The sequence below is a fragment of the Pinus tabuliformis genome, chromosome 9 (assembly GCF_031772625.1).
Source record: "Pinus tabuliformis cultivar Carrire ecotype Pingquan chromosome 9, CPIR1, whole genome shotgun sequence".
In the NCBI taxonomy this organism is placed as follows: Eukaryota; Viridiplantae; Streptophyta; class Pinopsida; order Pinales; family Pinaceae; genus Pinus; species Pinus tabuliformis.
In genome coordinates, this window is record NC_142307.1 from 1,479,672,048 (window position 1) to 1,479,694,636 (window position 22,589).

At 39.1% G+C, this 22,589-nt stretch overlaps 1 protein-coding gene across 1 annotated transcript in view; it reads right to left on the reverse strand.

Moving 5' to 3' along the window:
- The window catches only part of FES1A (Fes1A), a 31,000-nt gene extending 11,823 nt beyond the window's left edge, over nt 1–19,177 (reverse strand). The window contains exon 1 of the mRNA XM_089438683.1: nt 18,892–19,177. Coding sequence (XP_089294809.1) covers nt 18,892–18,980 — 89 coding nt within the window. The 5' untranslated portion in view covers nt 18,981–19,177. The remainder of the gene's footprint in view (nt 1–18,891) is intronic.
- Between the last annotated feature and the right edge of the window lie 3,412 nt (nt 19,178–22,589).

Sequence of the window (22,589 nt, forward strand, 5' to 3'; positions counted from 1 at the left end):
TTTTGATATTGATGCCATGGAGTTAGGGGGGTTGATCCCAATGAGATTTTGTAGTGCCAGTGGAACTAGAACTAGTAGTTGAATCAAGCAAAGGAAAACAACCAATGGAAAGCATTTGTCATGCAACTCAACCAACTTGTGCTTATGTTAGGTCTAGTTTAGCTATTGCTGCTACTACTACTGAGGTGGTAGAGGAGTCTGAGGAATCCTTAGACTTTGAGCCAAATGATGTTTATGACATATGTAGCTCCTATTGATGATCCCATGTCTAATGGTTTGGAATCATGGTTTTTTATCTTGAAAAAAAATCCAAAAAAAATTGATTATTTCATGTATTTTTTGAAAGACCAATACATTGAGATCTAACTAGTCTGATATTTCCAATTCTAGTTCAATAATCGGTTTGATAGGTGGACCAGGTCGATTCTCGATTCCAAGTTACAATTTCTCTCTTTTTGGATCAACCAAGTAAGCAATTCCAATATTTTTTTCTTAAGTTCAATTGTTTACAATTCAAACTGTAAGTACTTGCTTTCTTAGACAAACTTAGAATCTAAATTGTTGTACAGTGAACTAACTATAGTATTTGTCTTTACAGCACACTACTGGGAGTCATTTGGCAGCCAATGTCATCAATTGCAAAAGCTTGCAGTTAGAGTTCTCAACCAAACTTGCAATGCTTCTAGTTGTAAGTGCAACTGGTCTGTTTTTTAGCAGATTGACATGAAGAGGAGAAATTGATTGGAAAAAAACGGTTAGATGATCTCGTCTTCGTGTAGTATAACCTTTGAATAAGGTGCAACTAATTGATGAACAAAAGACCTAATCTAGATCCCATTGTGTTGGAGGATATTGATCCAACATCAGAATGGGTGGAGGAGACTCAATCAATTGACTTTGATCCTGATTTTGATGTTGATGCCATGGAGTTAGGGGGGTTGATCCCAATGCAATTTTGTAGTGCCAATGGAACTAGAACTAGAAGTTGAATCAAGCAAAGGAAAACAACCAATGGCATGCATTTGTCATGCAACTCAACCAATTCGTGCTTTTGTTAGGTCTAGTTTAGTTGTTGTTGCTACTACTACTAAGGTGGTAGCAAAGTCTGAGGAATCCTTATACATTGGGCCAAATGATGTTCATGTAGCTCCTATTGATGATCCCATGTCTAATGGTTTGGAATCATGGTTTTAAATCTTGAAAAAAAAATCCAATAAAAATTTGATTATTTCATGTATTTTTTTAAAGACCAGTTCATTGAGATCTATCTAGTCTAGTTTTTCTGATTTTGGTTCAATAACCGGTTTGATAGGTGGATCGGGTAGATCCCCGGTTCCGGTTTTTAAAACTATGCTTTTATGTCATAAGAAACTTATCACTTTATTGGTAAATTAATCTTAAAGTTTATTTTTTTTTGCTAAAGCAAGATACGGTCCTTCTATTAACTTAGGAGAGTGAAAAATTATAGATCTTACACAAGAAACAACAAACTCCCACAAAGGGAGAGTGAAAACACAGAGGTTCAAACTCCCACAAAGGGAGAGTGAAAAAACTCCAAGATCCGACAAAACCTCCAAAACACAAACAGGAACAAAGTCGGGACTGCCCTGGAATCGAAAGCGGGCAAGTGGAAACAAAGTCCACTCCCCAAAACCCACCGAAGATCTGACTCCTAGCGATCCAACGGTCAAAAAGTAACCCGCGCGGAGGCCAATCCCGCGGAAAAACCCCAAGTAGCACGATCAACTCTAACCGTTGATCTGATACTTCAAATCCAACGGCTGGTATCCATATCGCGCGGCTTAAAAGCCCGCAGAATAACGCGCGATGAAGGCGGTTTACTTTTCCAGTCCTCCGCCACGTGTAGCATCCTGAGTGGAATCGCTAGCTTTTGGAAAAAACCGACTTTGGTTTAGAAAGCGCCCGATGTGGGTGGTAAACCACTGGTGGTTTTGTCCTTTCAGGCCCACTAACATGCACACCAAAAGGTGGCCGTAGATCAGCCTCCTCCGGATCTGACGGCCACAAAACAAATTGGACCTCACATCCGCTCGCGGAATACCTAGCAAAGAAGGCGGTAAACATTGTTCTCCCCCCTCCACGCGTCATAAGCTGAATGGCATAGCTTGTCATCCGAGAAAACCACAGAGGGCGCCCAGAGTAGGTGGAATGTCTTCAACAATTTTTGACCCCGGTAATGTCTTCTTTTGACCTCCGCCGCCTTGTACGAGGAAAACCTGTCCGGAAGGATGGCCTCCTACATGGAATGCCATAAGAGTGGAGTTGTCGCTCTGTGGCACTCATCTCACCTAGAATCCCTTCACCTGTGAGCAAATAACTGTTGTCTCAATTTCGGCCTTTGCTTCTAGATGCACCCTTAGAGAACCGATAGTGCATATCCTCTGATGAACTGTCTGAAGTGAACTTATTCATCGGTGACATGAGATAAGATTCCGTCTCTTGAATTTTCCTGAAACTGCTGCCTGTCACTGAGGGCCCAGGATGAGCATTCCTTCTTCATCCTATCATTTGTTACCTCCTCCCACCAGCAGCACAAGTCGAAATGTTTGTTTCGAACCCCCTCATTGGCAAGCCAGTCTGCAACTTTGTTGGCTTCCCTGCGGACATGCACCAACCTAAGAGTTCGTAACACCCTTAGGTGTGATTGGATTCTTTGGTAGACTTGCAGAAGCCGCCAGTGGCCTAAGATTTTCTCAGGTGCAGCGCCAACATTAACCCTCTTCACCGAATTTATGACTAATTCCGAGTCAGCCTCAATGATGACATTGTGAATGTTGTGCTTGAGCAGTATTTCCAAGCATAGTTCCATCGCCATGAGCTCAGCCATATTGTTGGTTGCTTTTCCTAGATAACTATGGAAGATGACCAGAATGTTTCCTTCCTCATCCCTCAAGACCCCTCCATAACCTGCTTCACCCGGATTTCCTTTAGAGGCCCCATCAATGTTAAATTTTAAAAAACCATGAGAAGGGGGATGCCAGGAAGCTTTTCCAGCAGAGGTATTCTTGTTGATCTGCATAGAACACTGAGGGAGATGGGCCTTAAGCTCTAACTTTTCCAGGATTCTGGCCTCTCTTTGTCCTATGAGTTTTCCAGTATCAACACCTCCCAGGATATGCACAGACTCTTTGAGTTGTTTAAGGATTAGCTTTAGAATGCTGCTCACCGGGCTCGCCTTATCCTTGAAAATCCTGTTATTGCACTCCTTCCAAACATTCCAGATTAAGAACCCTAGGGTCAACGCCCAGGCGGAGGTTATTATCTCATTCTCCGAAAAAAATTCCTCCAGTTTATCAATGTAGCAATGATGTCATTTACATTTTTGTCTGTCTGCTCAAAGACATCACCAACCCAGTGCCAAAGTATTGTGGTGAATGAGCATCTGTTCAGGAGATGATTAGTGGTTTCTTCTTGTTGTCCACATAGGTGACATCTTGAGGGGCCAACAAAGCCTCTTTTCCTAAGGTTATCCCATGTCAGAATCTTGCCCTGTAGAACCAGCCACTTGAACAGTTTGACTTTCATCCAATGAGGATTTTCCCAGAGTTCTTTCCACTTTTTATCAGTGTTTGGATAGTTAAGTCTTGTGTCTATCCTTTTGGCCTCCTTAAGGGTGAAGAGACCTGTCTTATTCTTTCCCCATCTTAATTGATCTTCCAAGGTTGAGGTTAAGATTTGCCTCTTTTCCAAAAGACCGTTAAGGGCTATAGCTTGAGTATGCATCCTGCCCATTTCTCTGTAATCTGGAAGTTTCCATATTCTCCATTTCTCATTGTTCCTTGAGTGATCCCAATAGTCCCTTACCTTCCTTAAACCTTTGTTGATGGTATCTGTGTGAATGTCTGCTAAATCTTCACTGCGGAGATTCTCCTCTTGTTGCCAATTATCCTCCCAGAACCAAGCCAGATTTCCATTTCTGATCTCCCAAAAGCTATGATTTTGGACTAGGGCCCTGTTCTCCCAAGCTCTATTCCAAATTGAAGAACCTTTTACTTGTCCTGTCATTCTTATGAGGTTCTTCTCCTACCAATCTCTTGCATACTTTTGCTTCCATAGTTTTGCCCAGGGGGCTTGAATTTCCTTTAGCCATCTCCACCAGATTTTGGCTCCTAGAACTCTGTTAAGAATTCCTAGGTCATGAAGACCCAAGCCACCATGGGATTTTGGTTTGCATATCCTGTCCCATGCCACTAGGGCCCATTTCTTCTTTTCTTCCCCTTTCCCCCAGAGAAAGTCTCTTTGAATGTTTCTTATATTAGTAATTACACCAGTTGGTGCCAGAATGGCTGATAGCATATAGATAGGGATACTTTGGAGGATTGTCTTAGTTAGAATCAACCTCCCTGCTAAATTTAGGGTTCTATTGGTCCATTTGCTAATCTTATCTTTTAGCTTATTTAGAACAGTCTCCCATATTTCCTTGTGTAACGGTTTGTCAATGAGGGGAACTCCCAGGTACTTCGCGAGCAATGACTCTTTGAAAGCCCAAAATCTTGGAAAGATTTCTTTGAATCGAAATATCTGTATTAAAAAAGAAAAATCTTTGATTTAGTGAGACTTACCTCTGTGCCTGCTACCATGGCAAACTCACTCAGAATCTGCTTAAATGCTCTGGCTTCCTTGACTGTGGGTGTGCCTTGCAGCATAGTGTCATCTACAAATTGCTGATGTGTCACCGTGTCCCCACCTTGAGTGAGTCTCAGACCCTGAATTCTTCCTTCCTCCTTAGCAGCTCTGATTGCTCTTCCTAACCCTTCCATCATTAGAATGAAAAGGAAAGGAGAGAGAGGATCCCCTTGCCTGAGTCCTCTCGTAGGCTTGAAGGTTTTGGAGGGAGAGCCATTGAGAAGAATTGAACAGCTGGCAGTGGTAACTAGCGCCATGACCCACTTAATCCAATTGTGATCAAAGCCATAGGCTTTTAGTACTGCTCTTATGTACGACCAGCTAAGTTTATCATAGGCCTTTGCTATGTCCAGCTGAATTATCATCCCTGCCTATTTATTGGTATTGAGTGAATGAACCACTTCATGTGCTTGAATTATGTTATTAAGAATTTGTCTTCCTTCCACATAGCCCATTTGCTCCTCTGACACAAGGGTAGGGAGGAGTGGTTTGAGACGGTTGGCAATTACTTTGGATATTATTTTGTACACCACATTGCATAAAGCTATAGGTCTAAATCTGTCTGGAGAGGTGGCCTTTTCCTATTTGGGGATTAAGGCTATGAAAGATTCATTAAGCGCCTTCAAGACCATCTTAAATCTCCGAGAGTCTTCCACAACCTCCAGAATATCTTGTTTTACTATCCTCCAACAAGCTTTGAAAAAGTCCACATTGAAGCCATCCGAGCCTGGTGCTTTCCCATTATGCATCTCTGAAATGACTTCCTCAATCTCTTCCTCTGTTACTGGTCTGTTAAGATTGTAATTGTCATCTCTAGAAACCAATTTAGGAATGTATTGAGTAAATCTTTTCGTAAACTGATATCTATCTTCTGGGGTTTCCTCTGCAATTCTCTGAAAATGCTGGACTAGAACCTCTTCCATCTCTTCATGAGTGTTTCTTTCTATTCCATGTTGATCTGTAAGTTTCACAATTCTGTTGTTGTTTCTGTGTGCTATGGTGGATCTGTGGAAGAATTTGGTGTTTCTCTCCCCTTCCTTAATCCATTGTACTCTGGATTTCTGTCTCCAAAATATTTCCTCTTGTAGACATCTGTTTTCCCAATCATGCTGGAGTGACTCTGCCATCTCTTTCCTTTCATCTGTATAGCCTTCTGTGATAAGAATTTGGTTTATTTCCTTTAGTTTCTTTTCCACATCTCCTTTAGCTTTGAAGATATTGCCAAATTCCTTTTTATTCCACTCTTTGAGCCTGCCTTTAATGTGCTTGAGCCTGCTGTGTAGAAGGAACATCTTTGTACCTTGAAGGGGTAGCTCTTCCTTCCACCATTTTTCAATGTTTGTGAGGAAATTTGAGTGTGTGAGCCAAGCATTCTCAAACCTGAAGGGGGATTTCCTCGGTTTACCAAATAGAGAAGCTTCCAATTGAATAGGCCAGTGGTTTGAACCTCCAAAAGGTAGGATGAGCGCATTCAGGCTACTTCCCATGAGAAGAAGTTCCTCTGAGATAATGAATCTGTCTAATTTTGAGGCTACTTGGGTAGGGCCGCCCCTTTTGTTATTCCAAGTGAAGATTCCATTGTTGGTTTCCATGTCAACCAATTTCATATTGGTGATGAAGTTCTGGAAGGCAACTGAATCCCTACCAAGAGTTCTAGTACCTCCTTTCTTCTCCGTGAGTGATTTTGTCATGTTAAAATCACCTCCTAGAATCTAGGGTAGAGCTGGGTATCTTTTCTTCATATCCTCCAGAGTGGTGAGGAGTCGAAGTTTGTCCTCCATTGGCTGAGGACCATAGACATTGGTGATCATGTAACATTGCCTATCACCCACCGGTTGGAAAATCAAAGAGAGGTGATGTCTGGAAGCCTCCGCATCAATCACACCAAATTTCTGTGGATCCCATAGAGTGAGAATGCCACCAGCAGATTTATTTGCTTTAACTTCAAGGTATTCATATCTATTTAACCATTTTCTATGTTTTTCTCTGATCTTCTCCACTGAGCATTTTGTTTCCTGTATGAATACTATGTCAGGTTTTTCCTCTTTGATTCTGTTACCTAGATTCCTCTGTTTTCTTCTACTCCCTAGTCCTCTAATGTTCCAGGTTGTGATTTTCATTGAGGTGGGGATTTAAAGGAGTAACTGGAAAGGTCTTTCATCCTTCCTGAGTCAATCATGAGTTTGCCACACTCCAACAGTAGTTCTTTCTGTCTTTTTCTTCCCCTCCTCTTCCCTGGGTTTTTTGTTAATTTTCCTGTTATTAATCCTATTGTGGAAGTCCCTTTATTTTCCTGGTTATCATGTCCTCTTTTGACTCCTGCAGCTGTTTGATGTGACTTGTTAAGGAATAGCTGCTTTACCTTGTCAACGTCCTCCTAAGGTATGGAGTTTATTCCCAGATTTCCTCCTTGTTCAAGAAACTTTTCCAGCTCTAAGTTCTCCCTTTCCAAGATCTCCTGTAAGTCTTGGTCCTCTGTGCCACTTTCACTTTGAGTCGTAACATGGTCATTTTCTATTTCCATGTTACTCAAAGGGTCCATCGTGTGTTCATTCTGTTCCTGAGTGAACTCCATGCTGGTCTCTTTTCCTTTCCCCCTTTTGTCTGATTCTCTGTCCTCTTTTGATCACCTCCATCTACATCGTCTTCTCCTAAGATCTCAAAAATGTTGTGCCCTCTTGTTTTGTTATCCTTCTCAGTAGGGTTTTTTTGTGTCTTCCTTCCCCCTCCTTTTCCTTTTCCTCCGACTTTGGTGAAACCTGTCTGATCTTTCCTTTTACTGGTGTTTAGATCTTCCTCCCTTCTATTAAGAGGACAGTCTCTAGATAGGTGCCCATGTTCATGACATTTGTGACATCTAAACGAGATATGTTCATAGTCAACTGTTTGAACCCATTCCTCGTCATAGACTTCTAGAATGACCTCATTTGGAAGGGCTCCTGATAGGTCCATCTCCACATAGATACGAGCATAGGAGGTATATTTTCCTCATAGAGTTGCCTCTAAAATCTTTAAGAAATGACCTAATTTATTGCCTATAGCTTTTAAAGATTCTGGCATCCAATAATCTAAAGGTAAGGAGTAGAGTCTAATCCATACCGGTACCGAAGTGAAGGTTTCTCGTTCTGGCACAAAGTTCATCGTCCATGACCGCACATAGAGACCAGCAACTGCAAAGAAGTATGGTCCTCCTTCGAAAATCCTATCTCTGTCCTCCACGTTTGTGAATACCACTGTAAAAAAAACCCTTGGATCCAAGATGTATATTTAACTCCCCCTTTGGTTTCCAGTTGTATTTTATCCAAGTGTACAACGCTTTCTCTGACGGCCAGATACCCATAAATTTGCATATAATGGCATAGTTTGCCATGTGATCCCTGTGCTCTTGCAGAGCTGGATCATTTAAAATAACCCGTGGTTTAGTTATGGTCTTGGGTTTACAAGGCCCCATCTTGGTTCTGTTCCCTATATCCTGACCTCTGTCTTCTGCTTTCTCCTCCTGTCAGTTCTCTTCATGGGTCCCTTGTTCTACATGGGTTTTGCTACCTTCCGCCTTCTCAGTTTCTGTGTTTTTTGTCTTGACCTCCAAAGGTTGTGGAGGCTTGTTCTTATTCCCTGCTCTTCCCCTGCTTGCAACTACGTTACTGTAGGAGGGAGTGGATCTCCCTCCTCCCTGTGCTTCCATGGGGACCTGTTATCCTCTGTCACACTCTTTGTTGAACCCTAGAGCCTTGATCGCCACCGGCATGCTCCAAATTAATCTTAAAGTTTCAATTTCTCTCTCTTTTTGATATAAATAGGGGTTCCCCCCACCCCTCTCATCATTTAAAAAATACATTCAACAAAGTTTCTTGGAAGAGTTTCCCTCCAACAATCCATATTTGGAGGTGCAATTTGAAATCCACCCTTCGGTTTGCAGGTGTCCCCAAACTTTATGTAATTTTGTTGTTAAGTTATTTGAGTTTTATTGCTATCTTACATTTTGTTGTTAGTTTCAGTTATTTAAATTGTTGCAGCATTAGTGCCATTTCAGGTATGAGCACACTGAAAGTTGGTATCAGAGCTTCTGGGTTGAGATTTACGTAAATAGTCAAGCAAGGAAATTAAAACCAAGAGTGATAAGTAGGAAATGAAAATAATAAGGTGAAAAATAAACAAAATGAATTTGTGACAAAGAGATAAATCAAAGATTTGTTCTCAACAATGAACACACGAAACTGAAATTAAGTCAGTGACGAATGCATGAAATTGAAACCCTCCATTCAATGATGGTTCTTCACATATCACTCTAGACAGCCTTGGGGAGGATGAAAGCTTGATGGGACAAAGTTCTCATACAACCTTCAAATGAAAATCCCCAAGTATGATTTTGGATGTTATATTGAAGTACACACACAATTGAACAAGATATAGTTAGCCAATTGAGTGCAAAGTATTCATAACCAAGAGGTTAAGTTGTGCATTGCCCTTCAGCACCTAGATGGGGCAACATATACATGGGTTGAGAGATGGATCACCAAACACCCCAGAGGAGATTTCAGTGACTTCGAATATACATTGACCCAAAAAGCCAATTGGAACTGGGATAAAGTTTATAATGTTCAGTTCTTTATCCCCTAAGGCAGTCTTTGGGGAATGGGTACTCAAAGAGTCTCCAGCAGATAACAAGGATAACTGCTGCTGTCATCCACAACTACTCTCTCACTTTTGAATAAATGTATACTGAATCCAGGGGGTTACCTTACCAAACCAGATCTGAACCATTCAATATCAACATCCAAATCACTCAAATCTACTAACTTTCCACTTTTCTGGTATGTGCCCCAAAGTCTGAATTCCGCATATTTTTGTATTCTGATCTGCATATGCAGCTTGCAGATCTAAAAGAATTTTGCCCTAAAACAACAGATATACATCTATACCATCAAGTAAATGAGCAACTGTTGAATGTTAAACTTGGTCCCAATGATCAATGCATAATCCATGAGATGTGGAGTCAGCCGAAACACATGAGAGAGAGAGAATAAAAAATATGGAAGAAACGAAAGAATTAGCAAGGCTGAAAATTGCTCCAGATCTTACTCAAAGTTAGCTCAGAAAACCAGATGTTGAACTCATAAATGCTTGCACAATGCAGAATCTTTACAACAATCCACCAAAATAAAAGAACCAAGCAACAAAAACCAACCAAAATATGTATTACCAAGAGTTGACCCATGACAGTCAGTTCAATACATCCATCAACTGAAATTAATGACAGATCCGTGGATAGAGCCATAGAAGCTCCAAATCATCACAGATTAGACTCACCCTTACTTTTCACCTTGAAAAGACAATATAGATGAAGTGCGTAAAAGCAAAACAATTATTTTCACCATGACTCTCGAGTCATACATTAAAGACCTCTGAGATAGAAGAAGAATGAAGGGAGGATAGAGATGCAGGGGGGGGAATGAGTCAACTAGAAAGCCTTGCCAAAGTCCCCAAAGGGAAGGAACCCTTCCCAAGACTTCTTTAGAGCTCTTATCATCACCGCCTTCACTACAAGGAATGTTTCTTTATCTTGTAGAGAAGGCATGAATTGTGTGCTTCTCTCTTCACTCCCCCAACACCTTTTAGCATACTCTTTTCCCATGTCACTCATGCCTTCCTACAAACCTTGATCCACGCTGACTCAAAATTTAGCAGGCCTTGTGAGAGGCCTCACAAAGCAAGAACCACACTAAGATACAACAACAAGAGGATTGCCACAGTCACCTTAGCACTCCACCTCCTACTCTTTAGTGGAATTTCACCACACAGGAGACTTCCCAATGGCTAGACAAGGTACTTCTTCTATGGATTAAGGCACAATTCTCTAACAAAAGAAACAATGTACAATATGCAAAGCCCATAAAAAAAGTGCTTGATACCTAGGGTTTCAAGAAGTAGCTTAACAATAGTACATCTAGACATGCAAACACAAGGAAAAGGTTTACTTAAAGATATTACCAACAATAGGAGATGGTAAGCCTTCAAACAAGCCCTAAGTTGAAGCCTTGCATAAAACTAGGGTTTTATTAGGGCACTAAATTGCCGAGGGTTGATGACATCAACCCTAACGAGCCACTTTTCACAAGAAACAAGCTAAATTTCGCATGTGAAGTCAATCAAGGTGAAAAACAGCCAAATCAGCTCCAAAATTGTCATTCCTCAAGCCCTAGCTGAATTCAACCCTTGCCCTAACCTTAGCACCTTGCTTTAAAGGGCTGAAAAAGTTAGAAAAGGAGAAAAAGTTAAAAAAAATAAATGAGTTTTGATCATCACTAGGATCCCAGACCCTTTCCCTACTTGGGTGATGGAGTCTTAGGGGCTAAACTTTAGAGATATGAAATCCATGCATGGAGTAAGCAAGAAAACCCTAGTTTTCACTTTCAAACCTTAAGTATTCTTTTATGAGGGGAGAAATTAACTAAAAGAAAAGCTCTCTAGGAGGTCTTCTAGGTATTTCAAGGAAAATAGATTTAACATGCAATAATTCACCAAGACTTTCCAATAAAAAATTGCATTTAGACAAGGAACAATAGAAAACCATAGCAATATTTCATTACATGTAAAACCATAAAAGATATGCAATAAATACTCACAAATTTTCCAAGAAAATGCCTTCTTTCAATCCCAAAAAGATGTCTCTAATACACAAACTAGTCTCCAATAGCAAAAGCTCCACAAAAGATCACATCTCCACAAGTAGCAAAGTACAAAGGCTAAGTTGAGCTCCTCTAAAGAGGTTGAAATCCACAAAGATGATGATGAGAAAATGAATGGAGTGATCCTCCTTTTATAGGAGGTCTATCACTTCCATTAATTCAACTAAAAGCCCCTAAACAAGTTTAATTTTGAGTAGACATAAAGTAAATGGGTTACAAGCCAACCCAATAGCTCAACAAATAAAATATGCCAACATTTTCCCACGTGTGAGCTGTAAGGCCTCTCTAACCATGATGTCATGCCCTTTTACAACTCAATATGCTCCAAAAGTGCAATGGAAGGGTTGGATGTGTCTCTAAGCATCATGATCAACCTCAATTTGAGGAAGGGTCCTCAAATCAAGCTTCAAAACATCTCCATGTGTTCAAAAGCCAACTTTGGGTGCCCTGTGTCATCTCATGGGTGCCATCTAGCCAATGTAGTGTACTCTTTCTCTAGTGTTAGGGCTCCATCAAGTAATGCAAGCCCTCTCTAATCATCTTGGGGATGATCAACATCATGTGGGCTCTGGATCAAAACAATGTCCATCAAGTAGTGTCAAGGTTGTTGAAGTTTGTAGCTCAGGCAGGTACTTCTGCACAGACCTTATGTCTAGGTGTGCAAAAGTCACCCACATATCAACTTAGAATATTTGTTGATGTAACTTAGCCTAAGTTTAAACATAGGAAAAATCACATAATTATATGTTGGCTTTATTGACTTAAAATCAAAATTGTAACGCCTCTCTAACCATGATGTCATGCCCCTTTAGGGTTCAAAATCCTCCAAAAGCATAATGGAAGGGTTGGATGTGTCTCTAAGCATCATGATCAACCTCAAAGAGGAAGGGTCCTCAAATCAATTTCCAAAACATCTCCACGGGTTCAAAAGCCAACTTTGGGTACCCTGTATCATCTCCATGGATGCCATCTAGACAACGTAGTGTACTCTTTCTCCAAAGTTAGGGCTCCATCAAGTAATGAAATCCTTCCCTAATCATCCTGGGGATGATCAACATCATGTGGGCCCAGATTAAAGCAATGCCCATCAAGTAGTGTCAAGGTTGTTGAAGTTTGTAGCTCGGGCTGGTACTACACAGGCCTTATGTCTAGGCGTGCAGAAGTCACCCACATATCACCTTTAGAATATTTGTTGATGTAACTTAGCCTAAGTTTAAACTTAGGAAAAGGCACATAATTATATGTTGGCTTATTGAGCTAAAATAAAAACTTAGATAACGTAAATTATTTAATTTAGTGATTAAGTTTTAATCTTAGTCGTCAATCTCACATGAGACAAGATCTAATCTCAATCGTCCATCACTTTGAGATTAGGGTCGGGGTTTTGGCTCAATGTAAAGTTATAAAGGTAAGGCTAAGGTGAGGAGAAAACACAAGTAGCACAAGATTGGGAGAGGCTTCTCAATGAACGTGTGTTGGGTCTGAGAGAGTTCAGCGAGGCTGGTAATCAGTTTTGTATTTTCTCAGTTGGACCACTATCCCTAGTATGGGAGCCCAAGTAGGTTTTAGGATTAATTTATTAATGAAGAACTAATGATTGGGTAGAGATATGTTTATGTGTGTTTGATTCAGATCAAGTAATTTTTTCTTCCACTATATTTTTTGTGTTAGGAATCTAGTTGTGTATTTGTTCAGTAATTAATTGTTGTGAACTGAATATCGGGTGCTAGGTTCAGGAAAGCTTAACAAAGGCTAGCCTAGGGACATGTTGGGTCTACTTGGTACATCATCAAGAATCCTCAATGTTAAGCAAGAAGAGCTCAATGTTGGCATTTGAGGGTGCTCTAAGGTGTCCATCAAATACCAAGATCATCAAAGTGCCCAATGCTCTACTATAGAAGAGTAACGTTGCATTTTCTAGTCATCATGCTCTCTGAAAGTGTAGTATAGCCTAGGCATTATGTGGAGTAGGAGTGGAATAGTGTGCCCCCAAGGCCTCAACTACTTTGTGCAAAACCATCTCAAACTCAACGGAAACCAACCAGTCATTGGAGCCAATAACCTTAGATGCACCAAAGTGAACAATACTTAATTGTTAAGGGCATAACAATACTTCAAACCAGAGTTATGGGGGAATCAATCCTATAGGATTACCCAATTTGGTGGGTAACAATCCCCAAGCCTTGTTTACTCATATGATTTCCCTCTATGATGTGTAGGTTTAAACCTTGCACAGATAATTCCTACAAGCAAATTTTCAATTAAACTGAAAATATTCAATGGCAATCACACACATTAACACAAAGGTTTCCATATCCATATGATCACATATGGATTTCTAGCAGCCACACTTCCATGCACACATGCAAGTATACCTTTTGTATGATGCCTTCTACTTTGTCGTTTGTATAGCTACATACAACTTTCTTGTCACTTAGCAATTGTACCTTCACGATTTCCTGACAACTACAAAACTTAGTGCACAGCATGAAATTTTTAATTCACAACAGCTTGTGCTCTTTTGCAGTTGTGTATGGCCAACTTTCTTTTTAACTCTAACAAGTGACTCTATTTTCCTACCGTCGACGCCACTTTTTAGATAACGTCAATGACCTTTTCCTTGGGCGGTTGCGGCGACACACTGTTTTTGGTGACTTTGTCTTCAACTATCAACCTAATACAAGTTTAAAGTCTATCTGCTTGGACAACATACAGCATGTGTATGGTCCTTTTGTACAGTAGTTATGTTTTGTTGTGCATCCAAATCTTCCTTATTACTTGTAGTCTTGTCACACATATGACTGACCCTCTGCACCAATGACCTACACTCAGTTGTGCCTACGGCCCTATAGTTGTATGTCCTGACTGTTGCACATACTTTGCCCATTGCCACTATTGTGTACCAAATTTGGCCCCTATGTGCAAACTCATAAATCGGTTTCTTATAGACTATGTTATGATACCATGTTAATTTTTTCTAACCCCAACAACCTGGCTAATTATTTCCTAGCAAATTAATTGCTTTAAAATTAATTATTACACAGATCTATTGAATAAAAAGCACAGTTGAGATTTTAACACATAGATAAAAAGATAATAACATAAACAAATTAAAACACCAATCTCAAATGCATGCACACAAGATTTATGCCCTTCAAAATATGTTGTTTCATTAATAATAATCTACAGCATACAAGGGCTCCCTTCCTAAAATAATGGCCCTCTTAGGACAAACACAAATACAACAAAAACCTGGAAATGATCTAGTTGATCAAACACTCCACAGGATTGTCCTTCAAATTGCTAGTTGATCTAGATCCATCTCCCTTGCTACCCCTAGCACTCTTCCTTGAACCTTACACACTTGAATGAAAGTCCTTCTCCACCCAATCATTGAGATCTCACTATCTCACTATCTTGTCCTCAAATATATGTCTTCTCCCTTAGCCTAGCCTTCCATTTATAAGTTTGAGTTATTGACTAGATCCACAAAATTAATCTCCAAAGAGATTGACGGTCGAGATTAAATCTCAACATCATTTGAGACCAACAGTTGTGATTCATCTAATTCACTAATGCAAATAACCTTTGCAAATACACATTTATATTGTTTACATTATCACATAGCATTTCATTTTATATTATTTATATAATCATATTCATCTCATCAGACAAAGCTTACCAAAGTTCCATTGTCATTATAATCTACCCACCTGAGAGGCATGTCAAAAAAGGGATGAGGCCAAGTGTAACTCCCAAGCAATTTTGGAAAAATAGTGTTAGGAATAATGATCATTTGACATGATCCTGACTACTCAAGGTCACTTAGGACTTTATTTATGTGGTCAATGAATGTTTAAGTCCTACGTAGATTAATGAGTCATGGGTCAAGATTCTAAATAATGTTGATATGTCATCAATTCTTCATAATGTTAATATGACATGCAAAGGAATCAATAAGGTGAGGTGTCATAATATGTAAGAGGTGTAAGCGAATATCTTAGAGGTATAATAGAACATGTAAGACACGTAAGAGAACATGTAATAGAGGAACATGTCATGAACGCTTAGCATGGAGGAATCCCACCAAAGGTAGCATATTGGTGAAGGGCCCAAAGACTCATGGGTTATATAAAATTTAAATACTTGTATTCATATGCCTCTTTAGTGAAAATTCAATTAATAAATAGGGTGTTGAGGTTTCTCTTGTTTCTCTTTCTTGTCCTTCTTCATGCTATGTTGTGAGAAGGGCACCATCATGCCAACATGTGGTATCAAATTCATGTCAATATGAAGTATAAAAGCATGTGAAAATTGTGATTCATGGCATTGCAATTTATCAAATTTGAACGTTGGATATTGAGAGAATGTTGCCACCCTTTCTTTATGAGAGCACATATGTTTGATATTGATGCAAGAGAAATTTGTAATTAGAGTCGTGGAAAGTGTAGGTTGTTGTGTAAATTTTGTGAAGTGTTGTTTGCTTGATAAGCTCTAGTTTATGAAGTTCTAGTTGAGAATTATGAGAGCCATGAATGTCGTTGTTTGCTAAAGATTATCACTATTAAAGGAGGAGACCTATGTAACCAAGTGTAAGCATTGTAGTTGACGATGAATAGCGTTGATGGAAGGTGACCTCAATAGAGCAAGTGAATCCAATGGTGTTGAGATGTTCATCTATGTGAATAGTGACAAAGCAACTACACATCCATTCCATTTTGAAGGCCTTCTAGGTGAAGCATTTTGCAATTTCTATTTATGCAATGAATGGGGGTTCTTGTTAGCCTATAGAAATCCATAATGGCAATGAAGTAGTAACATTCATGTGTTATTAATCAAAGTAACAAGATTTTCTTTCCATGACCATGTGATGTAGAGGAAAATCAAGTCTCTAAGCAAAAAAGAGTTATGCATTTTTCTCTCCATCACTGCTTGCGAGGTGTTGTTCCCATGCAACAATGTAAGTTCTAAGGGCTACAACTATTTCTTCAAATCAAAGTTAGTATGGAAGATTGATAATGGCACTACAAAAGAGTTTAGTGTCTATTGAGCATACAAAGACCCTCAGTAGAGCATTGCATGTAAAGTGGATAAGAGAGCAAGAAACTCCAAAGAAAAGAACTTATTTGTTTTGGATTTCTAAAGCTTAATGTAAATTTAATCAAACTAAAATGTATTTTGGAGTCTTCCCTAGTTTCTAGCACATATTCATATGGGTATAAAAGGCCAAAGAAAAAAAAAGACCCTACTAATTTTTCAAGTCTCTTGTTTTTTAGGAGCACTAAACAAACTTTTCACCATAACTTGTCCATACAAAGTTGAAATTCAATGTCATTGGTTACACTGGGCAAAGCATTTAAAGTGTTGTCCAACCATTAGCTACATACAAGTTTTTTTTAACAATTTGGAGATGCCATTTATGTCTAAACTTGAAGTATGGTAATTGGAGACAATTTCATAGGTGGCTTATGTAGGTTCTCCCAAATTAATACTTCGCATTTGGCAGGACAAATTGTCAAAATGGAAATCTTGGGTTGATCGTTGTCCTAATGAAGTTTTAAAATCCCAGATTAAATATTGGTAAGACAAGATTTTTGGGAGAGGGAAGTATGTTATAGACCTCAATGTCATACTTTAAGGGAAAGACATGACAAACATTTTAGAGTCAAGGCTTCTTGATGGTCATTTTAAAGTCAAGGCATATTGAGTTTGTAATCCATGTGACAAATTTAGTCCCCAAAAAGTCTCAAGTTTGTCTTGACAGTCTTTGCAATCGAATCATTGTATTTTAAGACTCGAAGCTAAACTTTGTATGGAATTACCTGGTTGCAAGACCAACAAGTCACAAGTATTTAGATGGAGGTACACAGGTCCAACAATTGATCACAAGCAATAAGATGGGGGTAAATAGGTTAAACACTTCAAAGAATAATAAATGCTAGAACATAATGCACCAAGGATCCAAGGGAGAGTTTTGAACTCTTGGCTAATCCAAGAAAGAAGACAAGAGGATGCACATACACAATAAATTAGAAATCATTGTATTGAGTCAACAACACAAGTGACAAATTTAAAAGTCAATAAATACAAAGTAATATCATTTGAACAAATGAGGTGCCGAGAGATTTGTTTGGTGTCAAAACAAACAAGTCAAATAAAGATAGGCTTGCCAAAACGTGAACTAGTGAAGGGGTGCAAAAGACACTTGGAACAGGACATATTGCAGCATGAGCAATTGCAAGGACTTTACAAATGTTCATTGTAATGGGGTGTTAGGGGAAGATCATTTGTCATGGTCATAACTAGTCATGGTAACTTGGGAGCTTCTTTGTCTGACCATTGTGTGTTTATGTCTTAGGTAGATTAATGAGCCCTAAGTGATGGACTCTACATGAAGTTAATATGCCATGTAGAGGAACCAATAATGTGAGGTGCGATAATGTCTAAGTGCAGTGTAAGGGGATATGTGAAAGCAGAGGTAAGAGGTGTAAGAGAACATATAATAGGTGTAAGGCATACGCCATTAACAATTGGCAGGGATAAATTCCACCCTGGTTGCCAAATTATACTGTTTTTTATGGGTTGTTGTCACAATCTTGCACAAGTAATTTTGGTTATTGAAACCCTTATGCTACTCATTTTTTTCTCCCAAGAGAAAGAACCTATGGGGAAACTTCAATGGGGCATGAGGTTCCTTAAGCAAATGCCAAAGTCTTCCTCAGAAAACTGGCACCCAAATTAAACTATGGTTGAGACCATCGTCCCATCTGACTTGGAAAATGCTTCGCACTCCCTGAAATGGGATTACAAGATATACACATGAAACAAGATCCCACTTCCTACGCAACTGATTTCGTGATGTTTTTCTTGTGTACAAAATATAATGCTTACAATACCTTTGTCCTTCACATACATTAGGGCGCTAATACAGCCTTTTTGATTTGTTATCTTGTGTTATCTCAAAGTTCACTTAGCCTCACAGTTTGTCTTAGACAAATTGATGAAGCGACGTCCATCCTGGTGATTTTGGTGGAACTCGAAAGTCCCATGAGTGCATGAACGGCTTCTTTCGATAAATCAAAAATCAATCATAGATTAAACGTGATAGTACTTGACTAGGAAAGGGCCCTGAAAAAAGGTCACGAGATCACACCCTTCGGACGCAGGTTATAAACCAAAGGTTTCTGGCAGAAAAGGGTCTTTGACCACTAAAAAAAAATATATCAGCTCAGCAAACTTATGCTAGAAATTAAACTAATTGCCTTCAAATCTTATCTTAACTTGTGAACCTATGCAAATGATCCCTCAATTCAAATCTCATGACACCCTAACAAGTATGCATCTATATTTTAACCTATCCCATTAAAAACCCCAGTTTTCCTTTTTATGTTTTTTTCCCTGAACAACACTGCGAATCCAACAAAAACACAAAGCGTTTCAGGAACAACGCAAAAGCCATAGAAGAGAACTTATATTGTGGCATATATTTTCCTTGGCACACATGCACTTTAGAAGATAATGATGTGGCCTGGTACACTATTTCAAGAAGACTAACCTCAATTGCCGTGTAGATTGCGTTCCGTCGGATTGGGAGAGGCTCCATTTCAGAAGCCCGTCCCAATCTGGACCATTGGAACCCGCCATTCTTTCCACTACAATGTTTTGCCCTGTTTTGCCCTTACTTCCTCGCCTGCTTCTCAGACACCGTAATTTTGAACACTCGCACCTTTCTCAGACAAGGTGCTTTACGGGAAGTTCTATTGTCGCAACTATTGCCGAGAGCAATCGAGAAACTTCTGCTAACGTCGACCACACTTCCCGTGAGGTTGCTTGAGGTTGAGTTTTAAGTTTTTTAGGCTGATAATTTACGTTTTGCGTATGTTTAATTTACAGTAATATTTTAAGGTTTATATTTATATTTTATATATAAAATAAAATGATATTTTAACATCTACGATACTAAAAATAATTTATAAAACAATTATTTTTTTTTTGAATTTGAATCAACATCTGTTTACATTGTTTGTCCCGGCAAATTTGAACCCAAAAATTTAAGAACCAAAATCCTTTACCCAAAAAATATTTAAACCCAAAACCTTGGGCACCAAAATCCTCACAACTAATTACTTTTATACCTAACTAATAATTATATATAATAACTTTATAACTAACAATTTTAGGTTAATTTATCTAATTTATTTTAATATATTAATTTAAAATTAATTTATTTCAATATATATTTATAAATACAGGGAACTTATATTTTGATTAAAATATAATTTAATTAATTTTGGATTACTTTATAACTAACTAATATTTATACCCCGGATGCGGGTGCTCTGCATAGTCATTAATTCGATGGGATGGAGGACGGCGAGGTGTGAAGGGCACATGTCCAGCATGCACGCCGGACGGAATACCGGGTGGGAAGACGGGACATTAAGCGAGGCAAGCGTTAAGGCAGATAGAATGAAGGGTCTCGGCATTAAACAGAAGTTTGGCTCCGCACGCGCTGAGGATTACCCGCCTGCAACCACCCTGATAGCCACAGTAATGGCGGGTGAAGATCGAGGGAGAGGCGCCCGTTTATTTAAGAGTTCTGGCAGCAGCGAAATGCTACTATGCCTCATGATATTCAGAATCATTCTGGGTTTTGGTTCTGCAAAGGTCTTGGGTGGGTCTGGCTCTGTCTACTGTTTTCGGATTATGGTTGGGGAGAAGGACTCTTTCGCAGCTGAAGGAGGCTGCCGTGGTGGTGTATGCAGATTTAATCTGGCTGATAGTAAAGGTTACCCGAGTTCGCAGGCTGTTAATCAGGGCAGTAGCGGACAGCTCTTTGATGGTAGCGGAATCCCCACTGTTGCGCCTAATCTTCCTTCGACTGCAGGTAATACTCTCAATGTAACTTGTGGATTTCCGCCTGCGGTTGATTATTTTCATCTTGCTGTCTGCAATTTCTGGATAGTTATGACGAGACCTCGCCAGCGTTTGTTAAGCCGTAGGGGCTCCGGCCATGGCAACCCCTCTCGCCCTTCTGTTGGGCCGGGTTCCAAGGAGCAGGTTCCAGACCCTCTGAGATCTGAAAACGTCATGAGACCGGGTCAATTTATCAATCCAAGTTCTCCAGGTTCTACCGGCTCGCCGTCCTTCGGCTCTGCTACTTTCACTTTTAATTGTGCTCTCAGTCGACCCCGAATTACTGCTCATGTCTCTGTGCTTTTCCTGGAAGATACCCAAGATGAAGGCGAGCCTGGTATCACTCTGCCTCACTCCCCTGGGCCTTCTCCTGCAATGCACTACGGGATATCACAGCCTGCCAGCGCTGTCAATACTATTTCAACTGATCCAGCTCAGACGGAAGGGACGGAAATTGACGAAGGTGGCTGCAGGATTGTTGAAGAGCCCCCTGATGTTTAATCCCATGTCTCAAATCCTCTTCAGTTTTTTGGTCATCTGGACAAGATTCAGTTTTGGCTCTGTTTGTCTGATTATATGTGTTTGTTCTTGTGTCGGATCTACTGTCATGTTTCATGTTCCAGTGATATGTGCATGTATCAGTGGTATGTTCATGTGTCGATTCTATAGTCAAGTCCCAAATGTTTCTTCCTGATTCCCCTGCGCGGGATATCTTCTCTCATCTTACAGTTTTGGACTAGACATGCTCATTCGGCCTATCTCTCAGGCACGATGATTATCAGGACCCAAATGATGTAACAGTATTCTCTTTTTGTAAATAATAGATTAATCTTACTTAGCAAAAAAAAAACCTAACTAATATTTATAATAACTTTGATAACTAACAACTTTGGATTAATTTATTTTATGATTTATGGATTCAAATTTTACTTATTCTAATATATTTTTATAATTATAAAATGATCTATTTCGTATTTTAATAGGAATATTGACTTATTTAATAAAGTTTTTAACCCTTATCCAAGTCAATTAGCCGTTTCCCAGTCGAATCTAACCGTTGTCATTATAGCCGTTAATTGGTCTAGAATGTTCTGCTATCTATTTAATATGCATAAGTGAGATCTTTTTATTCAACTTGCCTTGACGATGAACCAGACTAGTTGGTTCGAAACGGGTCGACAAATGAAACATCATGTGATTTACGCCGAAAAAATCTCTCTTAAACTCGATATGGATCACAAAAGCCTCAATACAACAACTAATAACTTGCAGCCCTCACAAAACGTGATGTTATCACTAACTAATAACTCGTAGCCCTCACAAAACATGGTGTTATCACTAACGTACCTCGTAAGGAGGGAAAATGATACTTTATTAATAACCATTAAAGAATTCATCGAAGAAGTTTTATAATTTTCACTTTTATATGATATTTTTGTTTTTTTTTAATGGTTACTTTGTTAATTTGGGTGTTATAATTTTCACTTTTATATGATATTTTTTTTGGGGTGTTTTAAGAAGTTTTATAATTTTTATTATATTTTTGGTTTTTTTAATGTTTATTTGGTTAATTTGTGTATATGTAGAATTAATATATAGAAGATTAATTTATTTAATAGTGGAGGTTGTAATTACGATTGTGTGAGACTCATTTAAATTTCGACACTTTTTTTTGGATAGTGTAATCTTTGTAATTGGTTTTTTTAAATCTTTATATTTAACAAAAACTACATCACACATAATTCAAGTATCCTAATATTTAACAAAAACTACATCGCACATAAATCAAGTATCTTATACTTTATGGGTCATTTTTATATTTATTTTTATATAAATATAATGGAGGTTGTAATTACGATTGTGTGAAGTAGAAATCTGGCAGAATCTCTTGAGCCACTGGAAAAGAGTGTTCATCTTGCCAATTTCTATCTCTGATTTATTTGCAACCTGGCGAAATTTTTATCCAGAAACACTTCCAAAAAATGAAAGCTTTAAGGCTGCTTGGCTCTCCTTGCCAAAATTTATCTGCTGGCAAATTTGGCTTGAGAGAAATAGAAGAGTTTTCAGAGATGAAGGGCAAAATCCGAAATTCATCATAATCAAGATAAAAAGTCAATGGAAAGAAAGTCTGGGTGAGCATTTGTCGGATTCGAACCTAAGTCAGCAGGACTTAGATTGGGGCGCTTCGTTGGATCTCCATTTCTCTCGAGAAATAAGACATCACAAGGAAAAAAAGAATGGCAATTCAGAGGGAAGGAGAATGAACTATCAGAATGGCTCACCAGGCAATCCAGGCATACCTTGTTCTTTGATGGGGCAGCGAAAGGAAACCCCGGT